General features: G+C 43.8%; 2 protein-coding genes across 2 annotated transcripts in view; one reads left to right on the forward strand and one right to left on the reverse strand.

Moving 5' to 3' along the window:
• Positions 1-561: 561 nt before the first annotated feature.
• On the reverse strand, positions 562-2,016 carry UQCR-Q (Ubiquinol-cytochrome c reductase ubiquinone-binding protein). Its single transcript, XM_037421625.2, has 3 exons — positions 1,861-2,016; positions 1,153-1,322; positions 562-720 (listed from the first exon to the last, which is right to left on the reverse strand). Exons 2-3 carry the CDS (start codon positions 1,304-1,306, stop codon positions 626-628), a joined length of 249 nt encoding a protein of 82 aa, XP_037277522.1. The 5' UTR covers positions 1,307-1,322; positions 1,861-2,016; the 3' UTR covers positions 562-625.
• A 167-nt stretch (positions 2,017-2,183) lies between these two features.
• Etf-QO (electron transfer flavoprotein-ubiquinone oxidoreductase) overlaps positions 2,184-22,226 on the forward strand; it is a 38,666-nt gene continuing 18,623 nt past the window's right edge. The window contains exons 1-5 of the mRNA XM_037421624.2: positions 2,184-2,336; positions 2,998-3,105; positions 6,469-6,621; positions 10,782-10,858; positions 19,950-20,031. Coding sequence (XP_037277521.2) covers positions 2,300-2,336; positions 2,998-3,105; positions 6,469-6,621; positions 10,782-10,858; positions 19,950-20,031 — 457 coding nt within the window. The 5' untranslated portion in view covers positions 2,184-2,299. The remainder of the gene's footprint in view (positions 2,337-2,997; positions 3,106-6,468; positions 6,622-10,781; positions 10,859-19,949; positions 20,032-22,226) is intronic.

Consider the following 22,226-nt stretch of genomic DNA (forward strand, 5'->3'; position numbering starts at 1 on the left):
TGGCTCCACCAGACACAAACCAGGAAAAACAGTTGAATCCGCTTTCAGGGGCGCTTCTTCAACTTGTGCTCGATTGATTGATTTGTGGGGTTTAACGTCCCAAAACCACCATTTAATTATGAGAGACGCCGTAGTGGAGGACTCCGGAAATTTTGACCGCCTGGGGTTCTTTAACGTGCACCCAAATCTGAGTACACGGGCCTACAACATTTCCGCCTCCATCGGAAATGCAGCCGCCGCAGCCGGGAATCGAACCCGCGACCTGCGGGTCAGCAGCCGAGTACCTAAGCCACTAGACCACCGCGGCGGGGCCTTCAACTTGTGCTCAACCATTGCCAAGCTCATTTTTGTCGACAAGCTCAGCATGCAACCAACTCAATGCTGCCTGCCCTAGCCGAACAAGCAAGCGTACACTGGTATCGTTCAGTTCGACACAATTCATTCTGTGGGCACGTGGAAAATTTCAATAGTTAAATCAGCATCCTTCTATGTGTAGATCTACACAGTCTTTTAAGGTGGTCCTTTACGTTGAAAATGAGGGAAATAAAATCGGAGACATGCTTAAATAACTCAATACATGTTACATTTATTCATTCTAGCTCAAGCACAAAGCTTCAGCTCATGTTTACTTGTCGTTGGCAAAGTCGGCGGGGTTCTTGCGCATCGACTTCTTGTGCTCACGCTCGGCCCAGTCGTAGGCAAGGTAAGACAGAACAAAGGCTGCATAGACAAAGCAAGAGGGCAACATATCAAATGCCAATGAAAACAAACAAAGTTGTTGGCAATGCATATTAATTGGTTAAATCTGCTTTAGTTACATGTGATAGCAACTGCTAATGCCACACAATAATTTACATGCCATGTCTGCACCACGTAGTAGTCTGAATTCGCATTTTGCTTTTTAATGGTGCTTCAATGAGAAAAACTGGCTTCCAGTTCTGCCGCTACATTTGTGCACGTGGAATGTTAAAGTCATTTGAATATAAATTGTTTTCGCACCCTTATATTCTCACTAATATTTGATACGCAAGTCGGCGATGCATAAGAGGGGGAGGGAGGAATGAATGAATAAAAATGACAACGAGGTGACAATAATACCTTCCACACCTCACACAGATGCAGTAAGGAAGTATGAAAAAAATTGCGACTCACGCGGCAGAACGTATAATACTTGGTCCTTCGTTCTGCGAATAACGTTCGGGATGCCCTGCTTGAACAAGCCGGCGAACGCCCGCTGCTCGTACGGTGACAACTTGTACGTGACGATCCCACGCAGTTTGTACAGGTTGCCGAAGTGCAGACCCATTGTTGATGTAACTGACCTGAAAGCAACGAAAATACTGATGAAGTGCGAAGCTACAATGAGTGGCAATCACAGATGTCGCTACAAATGATTGCACACACGGGCTGCGCTGAATTTCTGAATGAAATGTCGGCCTGACAAGGTATGCTACCCACGAACTGTCTTTAGTGTTAATCGCCACAGTCACAACGTGAGCCAGCGACAACACAACACCACCAAGAAACCACGAGCAGCATAACCGACGCACACATGCGTACGTCCCCCAATGACCTTGGCTTCAGTTCTACTACGATCTCACATTCCTGCAGAAAGCGGTTATGTAAAATACGAAGGGTGCTACGAATAATGGCTAAAGGTGTGTCCGTTTACGACATAAAATCTGGCGATTAGAGCCCAGTGCCAACGTACGACGCAACGCCGAGTTTGCATCTGAAGTCTTCCCGCACACGGATCACATCAGCGGTGCAAACCGCAAACGAAGCGAAGCTTACTCGTAAACCTCTCATAATGAACACTACGGAAACTGTAACAGTAAAACACTGTTAGCATTGGCTTACCAGTTCCCTGCTTTATTCAAGGAGCCGCAAATTCGATGACCAGTTGCAGGCTCAAACACGCCAGGCTCGCTCACCTTCCAACCCCGAAGCGACGGCGGCTCTGGTGGCTTTGGCTCTGTTTGGCTTGAAGAAACTTGGCTGCAATTTGATTTTACAATAAATCACACCGCTAATCTAAACAAAGCTTTTTGTATACCGCTCACCATACTTTTAAAACGTCAATTTAACCACGCATAACGCTTTGTCTTCAGCTCATAGTTGTTTATATGAGAAAAACGTATACAGTTTGCATTGTATTTGAGTCGATTTGAACCTCTGCTATTTTATTGCGCAAAAATCCAGAAAAAACTGTTCGCACTACTTTTTTGGCTGCATGATTACAACGTACTTAGGTTTGTGAACACTGTACCCCGGCTGGTTTCGCAGCAAGGCATGGTTCATGGCGACTTGTACGAAATTGCGATCAGCTGTCCTCCGTAAGATGTTTTCGATGTCCCTTCTTATGCGTGCGAAGAGCGATACGCATGTTGCAACGCGCGCTGGCGCTGTCGACGATTTGCTGACGCACCATACTTTTCCGTGTCAAAGATTGACCGCAAGAATTAACAGCTGATCACCGCTCATTGAGTTGGTGATTTATTCTGGCTACAAACATCGGACGCATAAAAGAAAACGTGCGATTTTGCAAATAGTTTTGTTTCTATAAACAATAAAAGCTTTACATTAGTGACAAGATAGGTGGGTCAAGGTAACGGGTGTTAGCCAAAAAAATGTAACCCTTCTGCCTGGTTCCTTGGGACGGATAACTTCACTGGTTAAAGGGAACAAATGCTTGTGTGTGTGACGGTTTCGGTGTGTATCACAGAGAAAAGATGAACAATTAGTGTGTTTTGGTAGCTTTAACCGTGAGAAACGGCAGCCCTGTAAAGGTCTTGCTCACAATCTCGAGTAACGGATGTAGGTGTTATCGCTCAAATGATAATCAATCAACCTTTCTGCTCGCGCTGCAACTCGCTTTTTCGTGTCGATTAGCCGTATTTTTCCGCGTAATTACTGTTCGCGTTGTGCGGACGTGACCTTACAGAGCGTGTCGGGTTACGTCGTAAGTGCATGTGCGTGTAAATATACGTTGTGCAGGGAGGGGAGGCATCCGAAACCATGGCCTTCGCTGGTGCCACCAAGATCCTGCGAGGATCACCACCCATTACTCAGTTGTGCCCAGGGAAAAAGATCATCGATGGAAAGGTAAAATATCTTTTACCCAAACAACGAGGGAAAATGCATGAACAAAAAAAAAACCTGTATTTTGATCCACATTGATAAGGGGGCAACTTCAGAACTTATAAACGTGTGAGTGTAGCCACCAATTGCGCAGCATCATGCCAAGTAGGAGTGGTTTACAACTGTAATGGTGATTTTAATTTTAGCTCTAGAAGGACAGATACGTCAAAGGCCACAGGCCAGGACTTTTACGTGTTTGTCATTCCAGTGCTAAAATGAAAATGTCCAAGTATGCACCAACTAACCCAGTAGCAAGTTCTTATTAATAATGTAAAGAGAATGCTTGCACAAGTGTTCAGCAAGTAGTGAAACGCAAAAGATTTCCATGGGAAAAAAAAATGCTGCAGCAGTCGAGTGTCAGCACATCGTAATGTGTGTATTTCCTTGTTTCTTTTTGCACTTGCGTAGTAATCGACAAAGAAGTGCTACCCCCTCTTCATAAATGAGGTTCACCAACCGTGAATGGCAGATGACAAAAAAACTGGCAGTCCTACGCGTAAGGCGCAGCACAGTCACAGTGAAAGCTAGAAGAGCGGCCTGTCAGAGCCTTTTCTAAACACTCATTGACTAACTACTGCAAGCACACTTGCTTGATACCCACTACAGCACTATCAATAACAAATTTTTGGTAGTAGGCAGGCATTCACTATGCTATTTTTCGTCATTCTTCTGAGATATGTGGTATTCGCTAAATACTTGCAAGGAATTTTGTGCAATTGTTCATGCAGTGGTTGACGACGATAAGGAACTATGCCTGAAGTGGGTATTAACGCCACAGTTAATAGGCGAAAAAGAACAAGCTTTTGTAATGGGTCGGAGCATTGGACGACCCACTCGTTACGCTGTTCGGATCGTGCGACGACTGTTTGTTCTTTCACTGCACTAAAACTCTTCATAAGTCCTATTAACGTGATTGCTTTCCCGACATCAAGCATGCCTAAGGCAAGTTTGCCTACAAGTCCCATGCACCGGCGTTGCTCAGCGGTAGAATACTTGGCTGGCATCCAGCGGACCCGGGTTTGAGCCCTACTGTGTCATTGGCGCTAGGTTTTTTTTTCTAATTTCGTGTGATGTGGCTACGGACACCGGCGGCGACGGCGGACAACTACGGTGGGGCGTGATCCCAGTTGTGATCTCATAACAACTTTCGCTGTAAAAGAAATGGGATGAAGCATTGGAGTCCTTACATTGTCACTGACCAAAGCTTAGACAGTTATGCCTGTAGTCCTCGGGGAAGCGTAAACAGCTAATTGAGTTGTCCAATACCAGACAGAATGCAGTATGGGCAGAGTACTGTATGGGAACTCCTTCAGGCAGTAAAAAGATGTAAAAGAATGGAGCCACCCTGACATAACACATACATCCCTGTGCATCTGTGTGCAATGCAGTTAGTCACTTATTTATTCTAATACATTTTTGTTATAAAGTTTGTATATGCAGGCTATGAATTTCGTTTCATTCTTCTCACCGTTATGTTTTGGTTGTCGTATAGTGTGATGTGGCGCATACAAACCAGGTGGACTGAAGAGAGTTTTGCAACTACAGCACCTGCCAGCCTAGGCCATGCTGCACTAAATGCAGGTTGACACTGTTCAAATGCCGTAGCAATGAAGGCATAGATTCGAGATGTCTCTGAAAAAAAATCTGCTGATTTGTCCTTGGGATTCACGAAAAACAAACATCAACAGAAGGTAACAATGTTCCAATTTACATTCATGCATTTAGTCTGATAATGATGGCACAGTGTGGAGAATGGCTCAAGTGTTCACTAAAAGCTTCTTGAACATGCCTCTTTTCCTCGTGCTTTTCAGGAGACAATCAGCTGCCCCTTACAAACACTTTTGAAAGAAGAGAAGCTCATGTAATCACAAACTGGAATTTCTCTATGACAGAGTGCAATGGAGAGGGCTTGGCTGCTGCAATGCCAGAATTGGTTTGTACTATCAGCGTCAAATGAAACCCGAACAGCGACAAGTCTTCACGATGGTATAGTGCGTGTCGTCCGCTTTTCACTACTAACAGGCACGCATATATGCGCGAAGCCGCCGAACAGGATGCGCGCGCCTGTCAATGGTGATAACTGGAGGTCATGCACTACACTATTGCAAAGGCTTGCAGCTGTTCGTGTTTCGTTTGACGCTGATAGTACAGCGAAATTTCAGTCATGAGCATTTTCAGTTTTGCAGTGTTCTTGCTGGATTCTGCTTGTATAACCTGAACTTTCTTCTAAGTTCACGTACCACATCTGTACAATGATACTTACAGAACTTTATGTCTATTGTGAAAAAAATAAACTAGATATTTGCAGTCTGTTAACCCTGAATACTGAGTGATTGTGAGTAAGTGTAGTGAGTGTAACTTAAGTGTGGTAAGTGCAACATAATGATCGTTTAACAAAGTTGTGTTGAATATGTTTTTGTAACTTTTTAATTTTAGCATTGAGTTCCTCTTCAAGAAGGATAATTTTGTTTTTCTTTGTCCTGGCATTGTTTTTCTCAGATTAGAGAACCTGTTCCCAACTTTGGTCATATGCACAGAGGAAAGATTTGCATAGTAGGCTCGTGCGAATGATAAATGTTAGGTTGGAAGTGAATGCAAAGGAAATAAAGATTTGGTTAGAATCGTTTTGAATCGAATTCGAATAGCATGTAGCACATATTATAAAAAAATACGAGCTTTTTTGTCATGGGACAACTAACCTGCACATAATTTTTTTCAAATTTAGAACTAGCAGTAGCAACTGTCATTCTTTGCCGTTCAAAAAAAGTACAAGCCATTTTGAGTAGTAGCAGGAATTGACTTTTGGTAGAATGCAAGTGAAATATGTTGCATCTTGAATTTTACCATACTTTGAGCATATAAACTAGTGTACAAAGCTTTTAAACTTTAAAAAGGAAGAATCGATGCCAGCATAATGTGTTCATTTGCCTTGAAGTAGGGCTTTACGGCATTGCAGATTTTTTCTGCAGACATGTATTCACGGTTTAGTACTTATTTGATGCAGTGAAACCACCTTTATAGGGGGGTTGCATGCGGATAATATACACCTATTCGTTTAGGTGTACATTCTGTAATAGGTGTATATTGTCCACATATGTACATATACCTATGCAGACAATATGCACCTATTGCCTATAATTTAAATTTGGATAGAAGTGCATTTGAATACATTATTGTTCAATCAGGTGCCTGAAAATTTTCAATAAATTCAATAAGTGTTCCAATTATAAATGCCAATTAGTTTTTTAACAACTCCAATCTATTTTGGAAGCTCGTGGCTATGAAGAAAAGTATGTGACAGGCTAGGTGCATTTTTCTTGGCTGCAGAAATTGACATGAGCCGCGCCTCCGATGAAAGCGACGTTGTCATTGTTGGCGGAGGGCCAGCAGGGTTGTCGGCAGCCATACGCCTGCGGCAGTTAGCCGCAGAGGCGGGTAAGGAACTCCGAGTCTGCCTTGTGGAGAAGGCCGGTCAGATTGGTAAGTTATTGCAGCCTTCTCCTCCTGTTTATTAAGGCAAAAGCATTGGATGCCTCGTTAAATGTGTAAATTGATCAATGTTCTTGACAGTGGCAGCACCAACATGAATGATGCAAAAAATGATCATCACGTGATGACATCATCATGTAATGTCATCTTGATGCTACAGATCGTTAACATATGTGACATTATTATGATGGCACATAATAACATGTCACATAATTGGAGGTCACAGGTGTGGTGAAAAAAAAAAAAAAAAACTTGCAGTACTTCCGATCCTAAAGGCTATGTAATGCCACGTTAGGTGCAGAAAGCTTTCATTGGGAAATGATCAGGGCATTGACTGAGAAAAAGAAAAAGAAGAATATGGGTGTCTCCTACAAGTTGTCTTTGGCAAATGTATTGGGACCCCCATGAGTTTCTTATTTTTATTTGGACAAACTGCTGACCCATCATTTTTCATGCAAGAGTGTGAACATGAGCAGCCCTTTTGGTTAGGACAAAACACGTTATTCTCTTCTTACTAGCAGCGGCAGGTTTCTGTGTAAATTGGCCGCTGTGTAAATTGCTTAATACTGTCAGGTGGTGTTTTCAATCACTGTGTGCAAAGCTTCAGAGGAGTGCTAACACATATTCTCGGAGCTTAAAAACTTGGCATGCACTCTATGTGCTAAAAGGGGGCATTCAGAAAGTGTGAAAGTTTGAAAACACTCGTGATACATTTTAATTTTTTACTAAGTGTCAGTGGTGTAGCCAGGCTGGGGGAGGGGAGAGTTTGGATTGGTGTTCAGAACGTAGCACGTTACTGAAGGGCAACACAGAGCAATATAAAAAGATGCATCAAAGGTAAAATTCTGTAACGATCAGATGAAATATGTGCAAGATTAATGGGGCACTGAAATCGAATAGCAATGTACGTCAGAGTCAATGTATGACAATGTTTTAAATGACAATATTATCAAAAGCAGTGCCCTACTTACAGAGATATTATGGTAAACGCTAGAAAACACATGCACCGCGTGTAGGACATCCTCAAAATGATTTCCATTACATCAAAGGTACCACCTAAATTTTATCACTTTTAATTGAACTAGCCGCACTAAATAAAGAACATTCTGTACATCTAGAGACGTAATAAAATGCTGCTTGTTTGTTTGTGTTTTATTCATGAAAAAAAGAACCGCCGCACATTAGTGTGGAATCTCGCGAGTGGTTGAAAAGTTCAATTTTTGCCTGGTTAAACTGGACAGGTCGTGCCATCTAGTGAGGCCCGGTTGAACCAAGCACACTGTCATCTCGCAGGCCATGGCAGGAAATTATTCAGTGTTAGTGTTGTTGGCTGCGCAGTAAAGCCGGGCAACGTTCACGGCAACAGTGACGTGACACGTTCTGCTTTAGGCGGGTAACCTGAAGTGCGCTAACTCGATGTGGACCACTAAAACGTGATTTTATTTCAAAATAAGCACTTTCTTTGGCACAAAAGTAACACTACGAGGTTTCTGGACAGCTACTACAACAATCAACGTCGACTTAATAGTTGCCTTTAGTGTTCCTTTAATGTATGGTGTGGGGTCTCTGAGTGAGGCAACATGCTCTCAGACCAAACAGATACAGCAGACGCTGTCGGACCCAAACCGAACAAGACATTTATTTAAGGACTTTTACATCGATGATACCATTAGCGGAATCAAATACATTGCTAGTAATCAACACGTTAAAACACAAGCTCGTACAACATTCCAATACACTCAATCACAACAACAATGACAAGGTGACGCTTGCCACAAGGCTAGGAACACATTGGAGATGGCCCGCGGTCGCTTCATCCTGCGAGACTCCGTCAGGAGACAACCACCACGTTCCAAAGAGAACTGCTTATGTTCCATGTGCCACCATCCAGCCTCGCCACCAGGTGTCTCTGCTGGCACTATCGCGCTAATCATGATGGTGATGATGATGAATGCTCACGAGCACAATACCACTTACCGCTCGATGGTTGCGAAAAATGTCTACAAAATGAGGTGCAAGTGACTTTACCTGAGTTGATAGCACCCCCACATCCCCCCAACCTTGATTCAAATTATATACCCCCTCCCCCCAGAAAAAAAAACATGAATAAAATAAACTACACAAGCTCCAGCAAAAATTGACAACACATGTCTCTAAAGAATGACAGTGCACCACGACACTGCCTCTGGTGTCCCGCCGCTGTGGTCTAGTGGCTAAGGTACTCGGCTGCTGACTCGCAGGTCGCGAGATCAAATCCCGGCTGCGGCGGCTGTATATTTTCGATAGAGGCGAAAATACTGTAGGCCCATGTGCTCATATTTGGGTGCACATTAAAGAACCTCAGGTGGTCAAAATTTCCGGAGCCCTTCAGTAAGGCATCTCTGATAATCATATGGTGGTTTTGGGACGTTAAACCTCACATATCAATCAATCAAAGACACTGCCTCTGGTCGACACCACTGCACTGTCCGGCTTAATTTCACCTCAGTACCGGTCTTGCAACAGCAACGTGTAGGTCCCAGGCATGTCCGTCGCCTGATGACTCGACCGCATTCCTGGCTAGTGGCGTAGACGGTGTGCAGAAGACAGCCAGCTACGGGCTACACCACTGCCGCTGCGTACACTCGAAACACTCGAGACAGAACAATGCAGTAGGGCAAAGAGAACCAGCTTTGGTGCAATGCTCACGTGGTAGGAGGGTCAGTACTGCTAGCAAATAAATCGGCGGTGCCAGAGACACCTAGCTCAAATAAAACAAAGGTCACTTTTCTTAACTCGTGCATCGTAAAATGAGGGAAGCAGAGTGCGACACCTCAACGCCACGATGCAACTAGTTGTGTCACGTGCAACAGGCGGCTGCGCATAGCCTAGGTCTAATGAGTTGCTCGACAGCAACTAAATTACACCCAGAATAAGTGCAGAAAAGGCAGCTGCAAGACGATGTCAACTCCGTAGGTGGTTCTAGTCACTCGCTGCACACAGCAGCTTACCGAGCGATCGGCGCCCATTGTTCCAGATGGTCTTACAACACCCCGTCATTGTTGCAAGACAAGACAGAGATGACACCCGACTCCCAGAGCCAAAGAGATAGAAGAAGCTATTTACAGAAACTCAGACCACCTACGAGGCTTCCTTACTCACTCGTGTTGGGCTTGACCTATTATCTACGTGCTCTAAGCTTTGCTCACCCCAGGATGGGGACCACATGGCTCTCATACCAACTCAGCAGTGTTCTTAAAAAACAACAACTACAAAAAAACAGTTGGAGCAACAAAAAGAACACTCTCAATGTGCCGACAAGTTCAATCACTCCACAGCAACCGATCTCGCTATCAACAAAGCATGCCTCTGATGCCAGTGATAGGAGTTCTCTCGAGGCCTGCTCTACCCCAGCTCAAGGAAGGTTGTTCTGAACCGCGAAAACTGTTTTCCGATGCTCCAAGAGCTCTACGTTGGGCAGGCAGTTAAGGGTCTCTAATTCAGCATGCCCTCAGAACACACGGACACAGCAGACATAATCAAAACCAACCAAACAGCACATTTATTCAATTACTTTTACATCACTATTCGACGTAACATACGTGGCAAGCATCTCGGTAAACGTACAGTACAGGGTTCACTGAAGCGTTTCATTATAGGGTGGTCCGAAATGGCAATCTTGTGCTCTGTAGAACATGAAGAGCAGAGCAGATCATCGACTTTGTATATAAAGTAGTGGCCATGATTCCTAAGTAACTAGCAAGGGGTACTGTGGTGCAGGATTGCCGAGTAAGAAAGCAGCGACATTGATGAAGTGGCTGCTTGGAATCACGCATGTAGTAACAAATTTTGTTGCCTAACCTGTTGCTACAAGTAATCCACTTGTTTTCCATTGATGGAAATTGGAAAAGGATGTAGGAGTTCAAAGCCCACGTGGTTCAAGTTTGGTTCTACTTCAGAAATTCACATTTGAAGAAGCAGAGGAAGCTGTCAGACTGCCAACTGAAAGGGCAATTTGCTTATTATTATTGTAATAATTGTTATTATATTTTGTTGGTTCTTTTGTTTGTAGGTTATTTATTCCTGGCATGTGCAAATGAGCATATGCATGTCCTCTCAAGCCGACGGGGGATGTGTGTGCAACTGTTTTAATTGATTGCTGCTTGTTGCAGGTGGTCATACTCTTTCCGGAGCCTGCATCGAACCTGGCCCCATTGAGGAGCTCTTCCCTGATTGGAAAGAAAGAGGGGTGAGGTTTCACGCTGATATGCTTATGTTATATTTGGCAATTCATCTCAAAATTCTGTCATGGTTAGGCACATCAGTAGGGAAATTCTAAACGTAAAAGAGAATTCCTTTTTTACATATTCATTAACATGAAAGCATACTTTCAGTTTTGGATAAAGCTAAAGCTTTGCATGGGGTGCTTAGAAAAAAATGGGAGAACGTGAATTTCTGCTTTCAGCATCAACACACACCTTATAATGATAAGTGCAATACAATAAAGTGAAGGTCTATGGGTAGGCACAGTTGAATGGGGACCTTTCACTAACATTAACAATAAAAAGTGTGGTTGATTTTATTTCTAGGAATTGGTATAACACGAAAATAACATGCCTTTACAGAGGTAGTTGGGTGTTTTCTGTGCATTGTTTTGCCTCAAGGGTGAAGAAATTAATTCTACTGCAAGAAATTGCAAAATGACACGAAGAACGACAACCAGCTGGAAGCTTGCAGTGCACATCTCAAGCACGTATGAAATGAGCATACACAAGTTGTGCCCAGACTAGCAACTGTCACAGCTCAACACTTAAAGTGTGCTATTCAACCAGAAAGAAAGACTCCCAAAACGAGCGGCCAAGTGTACACAGAACAAGCACAAGAAACTCGCAATTCTGACTTCTTCGTGTGTGAACAGCATGCTGCTTTCGTAGACGTGGCCGCGACAGTTAGGGAAGTTACCTTCACATTCTCTGAAATCACGAGTGTGCTAAGTGCGCGTGCACAAGAGAGCACGCTCCGTGGAGGCGGCACTGATCGAAACGCAATTATATATCAAGAGGTGTAGACCTTAACAGTGCGCCCAACGCAATACCTTCGCAACATCTGGTGACTGATCACAAAACGCGCTGAAGTTATGAAGCTCTGATTACTGCCAAACATAATTTCGTTTGTATGAATGGCTTGCCATTAGCATTCTTGGCAACGTACACGCCGTGGCGTATTGGTTAGCACTGCGCACTGTGGATGAAAAAGTCGCTGGTTCAACGCCCCGTGATAGCACCTTGACTTCTACTTTTTTATTTGAAATATGTTGAAATATATTTTACAGCATCATATCCGTGACAAAAATACTAGGCTTGTGCGAATAGTGAATTTTTCGTTTGAAGCAATTTGAAGTGAATAGTTAGAATGGTAGAATAATTTCAAATCGAATTCGAATAGTATATATAACATATACAGAAAAATGGGCATATTTATCATGATGTAACTAACCTGCACAATATTTTTTCAAAATTCAAATGGTAGGGCCTCTATGCAAGTGCCATTTTTTTTTTAATTCAAAGGAAGTCCAAGCAATTTTGAGTAATAGCAAAATTTGACTTTCGGCAGGATGCGTGTCATAACCCGTAAAATATGTAAAATTTTAAATTTGATTATACTTAGAGAATAAGAGCCATCATAACAAGCTTTTAAGATTAATAAAATGAATTGATTTGAGGGTAACAATTTCATTCAAAGAGGCCCTGCGACACTTTTTTATGTTGGCATGGAATAGATACACTAAAGAAGCTTATTGCCTCATGTATTCACCACCGCAAAAAGTTTTATAATCTGTCTAGTATGAGCAAAGTTGCAAAGTTTTGTCGCACGCTGCAAGTGTATCCTCTCAGACTCTTCTCGTCCTAATGAAAGCGCTGGAAGCCGAGCATGGAGGAATGGCACGGGGAAAGATAATCCGTCACGCGTGCTTTTGGAATCATTTGCCGAGAGAAAAGAAAGCTATTTTTAGCCGACTGAGAATTTATTGTGAATCACACGCTGGCGTGCGGTGTTATAATATTTGGCTTGTGTGTCCTCGGTAGCTTCGACTACCGATCGGCAGCGTTTTCTGACAATGCACAAAAAGTGTAGCAGGGTCCTTTTAAATTTGAAGGGGGGCTTCGCGGCAAAGCGTTTTTTTTTTTTTAATAGGTGTTTTCACACTTGAGCACTTCTATGCTGCAGTGAAGCCACCTTTACAGGCGGTACATTCAGATTAATATGCATTTCTTTGTTCCTTGCTAATACTTCGAAATTATTAATAATTTAAATTCAAAGCCAATTAGAATACCCTACTAGTCGTTAGAATATTCATAGCATTCGAATATTTGCACAAGCCTAGTAAATACGTCATCTGAGCCATGGTGGACCCCAGCACAAAACACTTTCGTATTAAAAGAATGTTCATTCGTGGTTCATTGTGGTTCATTTAGTCACCGTGGGCAGCGCAAGAAATTAAAATGCATAGTGTTTTCACTATGGTTTATTTGGAATCGCATATAGGTCATGTTAATGCAAAAGCAGCTTTCCTGATGGTGCATGTTATGCTCACACCTACTCTAAGCGTATAAATGACGTTGGAAGTCAACAGATCAAAGTTGGTAGGGTCGTGACTTTGGGAGACTGGCAGAAGTCATTCTCCCGCTCATTCATACAAGTATAAGGAGGGATTGACCTCTATTAAGGTATGGCGACCTGGCCAGTCATGCTATAGCAAATAGCGTAGCTGTTTTACTATTCATTCACTGCTATGCCTTCTTTCCTTTAGCTATATTTCCCTACATTTTCACTGCACATCAGTCGAACCCCTTTATAAGAGACACCGATGTAAGAGACGAATGGGCATAAGAGACTCTGGGGTGCTTACAGTTAAATATTGGTTCATAAGAGAATGCATATGTAGTATTCTGCTTATAAAAGACATCTCACATAAAAGCATAGGTCGGCACATTGAGAGACTACTCACTCATACTCACTCACCACAATTTTTTCAGCCTTCACCCTCACTCACGTTCATACTCACGTCTACTCCCACTCATGAGTACTCACTAACGTTCATATTCCCTCCTTGTCACACTCAGAGTACTCACTTACGTTCATACTCACTCCTTTTCACACTCAAAGTACTCACTCAGGTTCATGCTCACGCCTACTCACACTCACTCCTACTCACTCGCACTCATACTCACTCCTTCTCACACTCAAAGTACTCACGTTCATACTCACTCTTACTCACACTCATGAGTACTCACTCACGTTCAAACTCACTTCTACTCACACTGAAAGTACTCATTCACGTTCATACTCAGTCTTACTCATACTCATGAGTACTTACTCACGTTCAAACTTACGCTAACTCACACTCTAGGCCCTCACTCACATTTATACTCACGACTACTCACACTGATGCGTACTCACTCATTTCGTACTCACGACTACTCACACTTGTGAGTACTCACTCACGTTCACACTCACGCCAGCTAGCACTCATAGGCCCTCACTCACGTTCATACTCACGACTACTCACACTGATCAGTACTCACTCATGTTCATACTCACGCTTACTCACAGTCACTCACGTTCATACTCACGCTTACTCACACTCATTGTTCATGCCTCACATTCATACTCACGACTACTCGCACTCTTAGAGAAACACGGACTGCTGGGCGAGTTGGTAATTCATATTAACTGAGGTGCGCAAAAAATTGAAGTACAAAAGGAAGACACCTCGAGACAGCGCGCCGAGTCCATTGATTGATATGTGGGGTTTAACGTCCCAAAACCACCATATGATTGTGAGAGACGTCGTAGTGGAGGGCTCCGGAAATTTTGACCACCTGGAATTCTTTAACGTGCACCCAAATCTGAGCACACGGGCCTACAACATTCCCGCCTCCATCGGAAATGCAGCCGCCGCAGCCGGGATTCGAACCCGCGACCTGCGGATCCGCAGCAGAGTACCTTAGCCACTAGACCACCGCGGCAGGGCCCGCGTGCGGCGTGTCGCGATGTCTCCTTTTTGTACTTCAATTTTTCGTGCACCTCAATTAAGACTCATAGTTACCCACTCACCTTCATACTCACACCTGCTCAAGATCATAAGCCCTCACTCATCTCCGCACTCACATAAGAATTCACCTTCATGCTTACGTCTACCCATACTCAGGCGCACTCACCCACGTACTTTTACATTCACATACTCATCATCATCACAGCAGGACAAAGGCCTCTCCCCTGTTCCGCCAGTCAACTCGGTCCTTTGCTTGCTGTTGCCACTTCATACCCGCAAACTTCCTAATCTCATTTGCCCACCAAACTTTGTCTCCCCTTTTCCCGCTTTCCTTCTCTTGGAATCTACAAAATAACCGGCAGAAAACGAAAGTAATGAACAAAAACCTCGAAAGAAAACAGCGCTTTGAGATAGGTGGCAGTGCACTTGAAGTTGGAAAAGGTATATACGTCTGCTTAGGACAGGTAGTACCTGCGGAGCCGAGCCACGAGACTGAAGTAACTAGAAGAATAAGAGTGGGGTGGAGAAGATTCAAAAGCATTCTCAGCTCACGGCTGGTAGATTGTCACTATCTCCTCAAGACGAAGGTATATAACAGCTGCATTTTGCCGGTACTTACCTAGTGAGCAGAAACCTGGAGGCTTACAAAAAGGGTTCAGCTTAAATTGAGGACGACGCAGAGAGCGATGGAAAGGAAAATAGTAGCTGTAACTTTAAGAGTCAAGAAGAGAGCAGAGTGGATTAGGGAACAAACCGGGGTTAAGGATATCATAGTTGAAATCAAAAAGAAGAAATGGACGTGGGCCGGGCATGTAGCGCGTAGGCAGGATAACAGCTGCTCATTAAGCATAACTGACCGGATTTCCAGAGAAAGCAAACAGGTTATAGGGGGAGACAGATTAGGTGGGCAGATGAGATTAGGAAGTTCGCGGGTACTTAATGGCAGCAGCAAGCACAGGACCGAGTTGAGTGACGGATCATGGGAGAGGCCTTTGTCCTGCAGTGGACGTTGTCAGGCCGATGATCAATATTAACATTGAGGTTGCGTTACGTGTACTCAGCTTACTCAAGAAACAATCGAGCTGAACAATTGTCGCTTTCTTTTAGGGTCGGTAGGCTCCACAAACAGGCAATGACTCAGCGCAATTACGACGCACCTGCACATTCATTTGTGTGCCATGACGCGTAGGAGACGCTGAGACATCGTTTAGAATCTCAGTAATGTGTTACAAGCACTAAAAACGCGCTTTCGTAGGCTACGACGCACGCGCGCAAAAAAGAGACGCTCTCGACAGCTTCACTATACTACACGGCCGCCGCTATGATTACCCGCCAGAACCAAAGACGTTGCCATGCCATCTCGCTTGGCCGCTTCGTTCGTTCCACTGCCCCTAGCCCCTTCTGACTGCACTAGCAAGACAGGCGGGTGCCGCAGCGCCGCGGACACCCCGGCCGCCCAACCACTGGTAGGTGTTCTGTGGCCCGGCGCGACCGTCGAGACGGCGCCTCCCCTCTCTGCCTCGCCTTCAGATGGAATGCGTTGCGTACGGTAGTTTTGCGTTGGAGAAATTGTGCACATCTTCGGAGATGTTTTCCTTCCTCTGTGGGTCGCACTCACGCGGAGACTTCGTTGGCTCCGTGCCGGCACTGACGATTGCAGGGGGCCTTATTTATGGATCTGCGGACGCGATTAACGTTCATTGGCAGTGTGCGTACGCAGGGTTATCGCGGACAGCCGAATGAAACGGTAATTAACGAGTTGCGCTATGTGTGTTTTTGTACTAGCCCGCGTTATGTGAATGATAAAATAAATTATCAAGGGTGATTGGGCGCTTATTGCACATTGTGTCTGCACTGTTGAAGGCATAATAAGCCACCGAAAAGGGAAGCGAGGGTAGAGATTAAAACGGCGATGCGAACAGGATCCGATTACGCTATCGCATACTATACTATTGACGGCGAAGCTCAACCGTCCTCCAAGCTTTCCTTTTTTTTTTTTCTTAATGGGGCACTGAGAAGGCGAAGTTTGCACACAGCTTCGCGCTTGAGAGGTCATGAGATCACTTAAGGTTTTCGTTCAAGGCAACCTTCACTTGAGGGACAACGCAGAGATAGAAACTGCAAAATCGCTGCGCACAATGTGCGCAGCGCACACAATGTGCTTTCTCTCGCGGGCCATTTCAGTGTTTTTTTTTTTTTTTGTCGCTTGCGCAGTGCATTTATTTTTTCTGAACCGGCTTGCGCGGCGATTTTCGTTAAAGAGCTTCTCAAGACCTTGTTGTTTTACATGTATTATCAGCGTGTTGCGTAGACTGAAGGCGCAAGAGGTAAGTGCAGCAAGAACGGTAGCTATAGAGACCGGCAGCTCAAAGTTATTCAGCCTAGAAAATTCAAATTGCAATAAAATGGACGGCTACTCTCAACTCGAGTTTTGTGCAGTCATCTCCCCCCCCTCCCCCCCCCCCGTCTGATGTAGGATGGCTCCCCCAGTTTCCAAACTAACTGAAGGCTTTTACGTACAGGAAGCTTCCATGCCATAGTGCCCGTTAGTTCCAACGTATTGAAGAGGCCATTGCGATGGTTACAAATATTTATCACACTCATAGTAACTCACTCATATTCCTACTCTTTGCTACTCACACTCACAGCAACTCACTCACCTTTGCAGTCAAGTCTACTCAAACTCATGAGTACTCACCCACATTCGTACTTACTCCTACTCACATTCATGAGCTCTCATTCACTCCTAATCACATTCATGAATACTCACTCATGTTCATACTAACGAATACTCACACCCATCAGTACTCACTCATGTTCAAACTCCTACTCTCGGTCATGAGTACTCACTCACGTTCATACACTCTCCTTCTCACACTCAGAGTACTCACTCCCGTTCATACTCACTCCTACTCACACTCACAAGCTCTCACTCATTCCTACTCGCACTGATGAATACTCACTCACGTTCATACTCCCGGATACTCACACTGATGAGTACTCACTCACGTTAAAATTCACATCTACTCACACTCATGAGTACTCACTCACGTTCATACTCACTCATACTCACACTCAAAGTACTCACTCACGTTCATACTCACTCTTACTCACACTCACAATACTCACTCACGTTCATACTCAATTCTACTCACGCTCAGAGTACTCACTCACATTCATACTCACTTATACTCACATTCAGAGTAGTCACTCACGTTCATACTCACTCCTATTCACACTCAGAATACTCATTCACGTTCATACTCACTCCTACTCACACTTACAAGCTCTCACTCATTCCTACTCGCACTGATGAATACTCACTCACGTTCATACTCCCGGATACTCACACTGATGAGTACTCACTCACGTTAAAATTCACATCTACTCACACTCATGAGTACTCACTCACGTTCATACTCACTCATACTCACACTCAAAGTACTCACTCACGTTCATACTCACTCTTACTCACACTCACAATACTCGCTCACGTTCATACTCAATTCTACTCACGCTCAGAGTACTCACTCACATTCATACTCACTTCTACTCACACTGAAAGTACTGATTCATGTCCATACTCACTCTTACTTATACTCATAAGTACTCTCTCACATTCTACTCACTCCTACTTATACTCATCAGTTTTCACTCATACTCACACTCACCATGTTCAAATGAGTATGAATGAGTGTGAGTGAGTGTACTCATGAGTGAGTATGCCGAGCTATGCATAAAAGACAATAATTGCTGCCCAAAGCATGTCTCCTATAAAGGCATTCAACTGTATAACCAAAACAGCCTTATTTAAGGGCCGCACTTGTGTGAGATGTGTTGAGCATGCAGCCTCGCGTGTCCGAGAATTGAAGCATGCGATGCGTGGTGCTTATAACTATTTATATTTACAAATAGTAAAAAATTTTACCATGTTTATTTTGTTAGCAACACAACAGGGTGGTTTTTGAAAACAAAGCACCACCGTGACATTTCTCTGACTACGTACTTCTCTAACCACCTTGATTGTGTGTATTGAACAGAAACCATGTTGAATCATGTCCAAAATTTCACCCATTGAAAGACCCAAATCGTTCAATTTTATGGGTGCGCACCCTATTTCAGGGCATCGCGATCTAATCGCAAACAACCATTCGAGTGCTACATGTGCCACCTTCATTTTCATTTACGATAGCCACTGCAAGAAGTTTTGTTGATTTCATACCAAACTGCAATTAAGGTAGCATGTGACCACTATCGAAATGTAGCCAGCGCTCATTAGGCCTAGTGTGGCGTTCAGTACGTCGTTGTTGCCAGAAGTTCAGCCAAGACATGATGTCGAATAAATAGCACTCAAGCACTGAACCAAGAACAGCGTGCATGATGAAGAGTTTTCACTCGTGGCTGAGAGATCAACTACAACGAAAATCCGCCAAGCATACGTAAGCATGCACTGGCAGCAAAGGTGAAAGCTGGCGTCGTAAAGCCGTAAAAGGTTTTAAATTTACAAATTGGGTAGCAAACGTGATATCTGTAGCAAGCTTGATAACGACGACGCTTTTCCCGACAGGAAACTCTTAAGCACAGTTGATAATGAGGGGATTGCACAGGCCATGTTGAGCCACACGTGGCCGGCAGCAAGTGGCCAGAGCCACGCTAGCGACATTAGTACGCTATAGCCACGTCGGCGCCATTGTGAAGACTTGAGTCGCCTGGGCAACCGCCCTCCTTCCACTCGGCGAGCTCGTGCAGCATACTGCGGTCTTTTTTCCTTTTCGTTTTTTTCCGCCCTTCATTCGTTTACTCTGTGTCCGCTCCTCCTCCATAATGACCTCATTGCTCGCTTTCCAGTGGCGCCCACAGCGCGCCTCCTTTCAAATGCACGCTCGCTACTGCTTTTGTCACAAAAATTTTCCGGCAACTGCATTATAACTGGTCTTTTATCTTGGGGGACTGCACAATAACGGGTATGCGTATACTTGGGATTCTATGGGAGGGTAAATGAGAGTTGTAAAACATCATATTTTAACCAGTCTTGCACCGTAAGCGGTTACATTATATGTGGTTCACACTGTAGTTTGGCGATTTTGCAGCATAAATGTACATGCATATACTAAAGATTGTTGAAGAAAATGCAATCCTTGCAGTTTATGTCATAGAACAACTGAGCAGGTGGTTATTTTGTAGACTAATAGACCTATGGTGTTCAAGTCTTATTGCATTGTGTGGTTTTAATGTAACTTTTGTCATTAGTTTGTTCTCTTTTTGTTCTTCTTTTTTTCTATAGGCCCCGTTGCATACACCAGTGAAAAAAGATGAATTTTATTACTTGACCGAAAAGTCACAGTACAGAATCCCAGTGTTCAAAGGTATGTGTATTAATTTATTGCTTATTTACTCTTTCTTTTTCACTTGCTCTTGCAGGTGAACAAGAAGCTATAATTATGTAACTTTGATATATCAAATCTAAAGCGGATCACGAAAAAGTTTGATTTACAGTCGAACCCCGCTACAACGAATGCCGCTTCAATGAAATTTCCGCTACAACGAAAAATTCACGCTTCCCCCTTAGCAGTCTATAAGAGTCAATGCATAATTATTGTCGCCATAGTGAACACTTTTTCTTCTGCCGTCTCGCTTCAATGAAATTTCACGTTGCAATTCCGAGCTCAGATATTTATTGCTATACAGTAAACCCAATATTTAACATTTTGATGCATTTTTAGAACCTGAAAATAAGATGACGAAGCCTAAAACGCGTTGGCACCACTAGAAACTGCTGCTATTCAGCAAGCACGGGCGCCTCCATTGAACGATAGCCGTGGCATTGAGACGGCCCTGCTTTTGCCACTGGCTTGCTTTCGAGCCGCAGACGGTCCAAAGCTCAAGCTCAGTCGCTCAGTTCATGGTTTCTTTCATGCAGCTGCTGGGTGCAAACATGGAGCGATGCCTTTTTCGATTCCAACCCTTATCATTTTATTCACGCTTGACCAGGGTGGTACCTAATCAGAGCGGCTGTTCGTCTGCATTATCAACCAAATAAGCTAGCCGCGAGTGATGGATGATAAGAATGGCATAAAATAAGGCAAAAGTCACCGCTCCACGATACCCTGCCTACATCTCTACGTTGTCGGATACACTTTGATGGCAGACAGCTTCTGGTGTTAATGTGTTAATGCAACTGTTTGGTACGTTCACGAAAGTGGTTTTAGGCGTTGTTTTAGCGTGCTTTTCACCATGGCCTCGCTATGCATGACTGAGGATGGCGTCGTGACTCTGATGGGAAAGAATAGTAAGCTGCAGAAAATTTTTTAATTTCAAGAATAAATGTTTCTTCGTTTCACTAGCTCAGTTCAACTATATTTTTTTCGATTCCACTACAATGAAATTTTCGCTTGAACAAAATACTTCTGCGCCCCGTGAGTCGTAGGGGATTCCACTGTATAGGTAATTCAATGTATGAAAAATTTTATATATCTAAAGTATTTATAAGCGGGTTTCACAACTGTTCGATATGCACAATCATTCGTTACGTGTGGGTTCAATATATGCAGGTTTGGCTGTAGATATCTAGTAGCTGTTTAATGTATATATCGCTATTTTTACCATTATGGACCCTTTTCATGGCTGTAAAGCTAGCTTTTCTGCGATGCAGTTAATCCAAGTAATGGCGACTAGTCGGTTTTGCAAACACCGTGTGCAGGCGCAGTTTTCTTGTGCTGTGAATAGGAAAATGTAGCCACAGCTCTCTCAACATATAATAGACAAGCCTCAGCGTGTGCAACTAGGACTTCCTCTTCCCTTGAAGCATTTTAGGTGTCATGTTAGTCGAGTGAATGTGCAGTGCAAGGAAGCACACTTGCAGATTATATAAAAAAAGAGGGTCTGGGTAGCCATATACAGTACTGACAGTATAAAGTGCCCCATCATTTTTTAACAGCGGAGCTCTTTTGAGATAGGCATAAAATGTCTGTCGCGACGACAAATCTATTGTCATTATGGACGAATATGCACCACAGAAAGGGGCAAATCTCACTACTGCTCTAGAAAAGAAGGCAACAGACGGGTGGCAGACATAAGTCAAAGTTTAAAGACTAGCTCAAGGATATACGCTGTGGCCACTTATTTCAGTTTTCTGAAAGTGTCTCTGTGCGATGCTTCATCGGTATGCACAGCGAGGGAACATTAGGGAACGGGAAGGGCAACAGGAGCTGCGAGGAGACGCCAAAGTGGTAGAAGCCTTACGTGAACCACAATATGCCGTTAGATCTATGGGAGGTGAAAATGCTCGGCTTAAGCGTGAGTTTCTGTTTCTGGAGCTCGAACATCTATGCCGTGCCTATGACTCTCTGTGGTATAACTCGAACCTTATAGTGCTGAGAATCAACCTGGAAACAACTTAGCATCACTTGTCTAAGGCATTTCAAGACTTCAGAACTGTCCAGTTTTGCTGTTTGAAGCCTTGCGTGATTTAGTGCAAGGTTCGCCTTTTTTTTTTAATAATGAATGCTATGAGCTATTGCTCATTTTTGCTCATAATAATCACGTTGTGACACCGTGAACC

The sequence above is a fragment of the Rhipicephalus microplus genome, chromosome 2 (genome assembly GCF_043290135.1).
Source record: "Rhipicephalus microplus isolate Deutch F79 chromosome 2, USDA_Rmic, whole genome shotgun sequence".
NCBI lineage: Eukaryota > Metazoa > Arthropoda > Arachnida > Ixodida > Ixodidae > Rhipicephalus > Rhipicephalus microplus.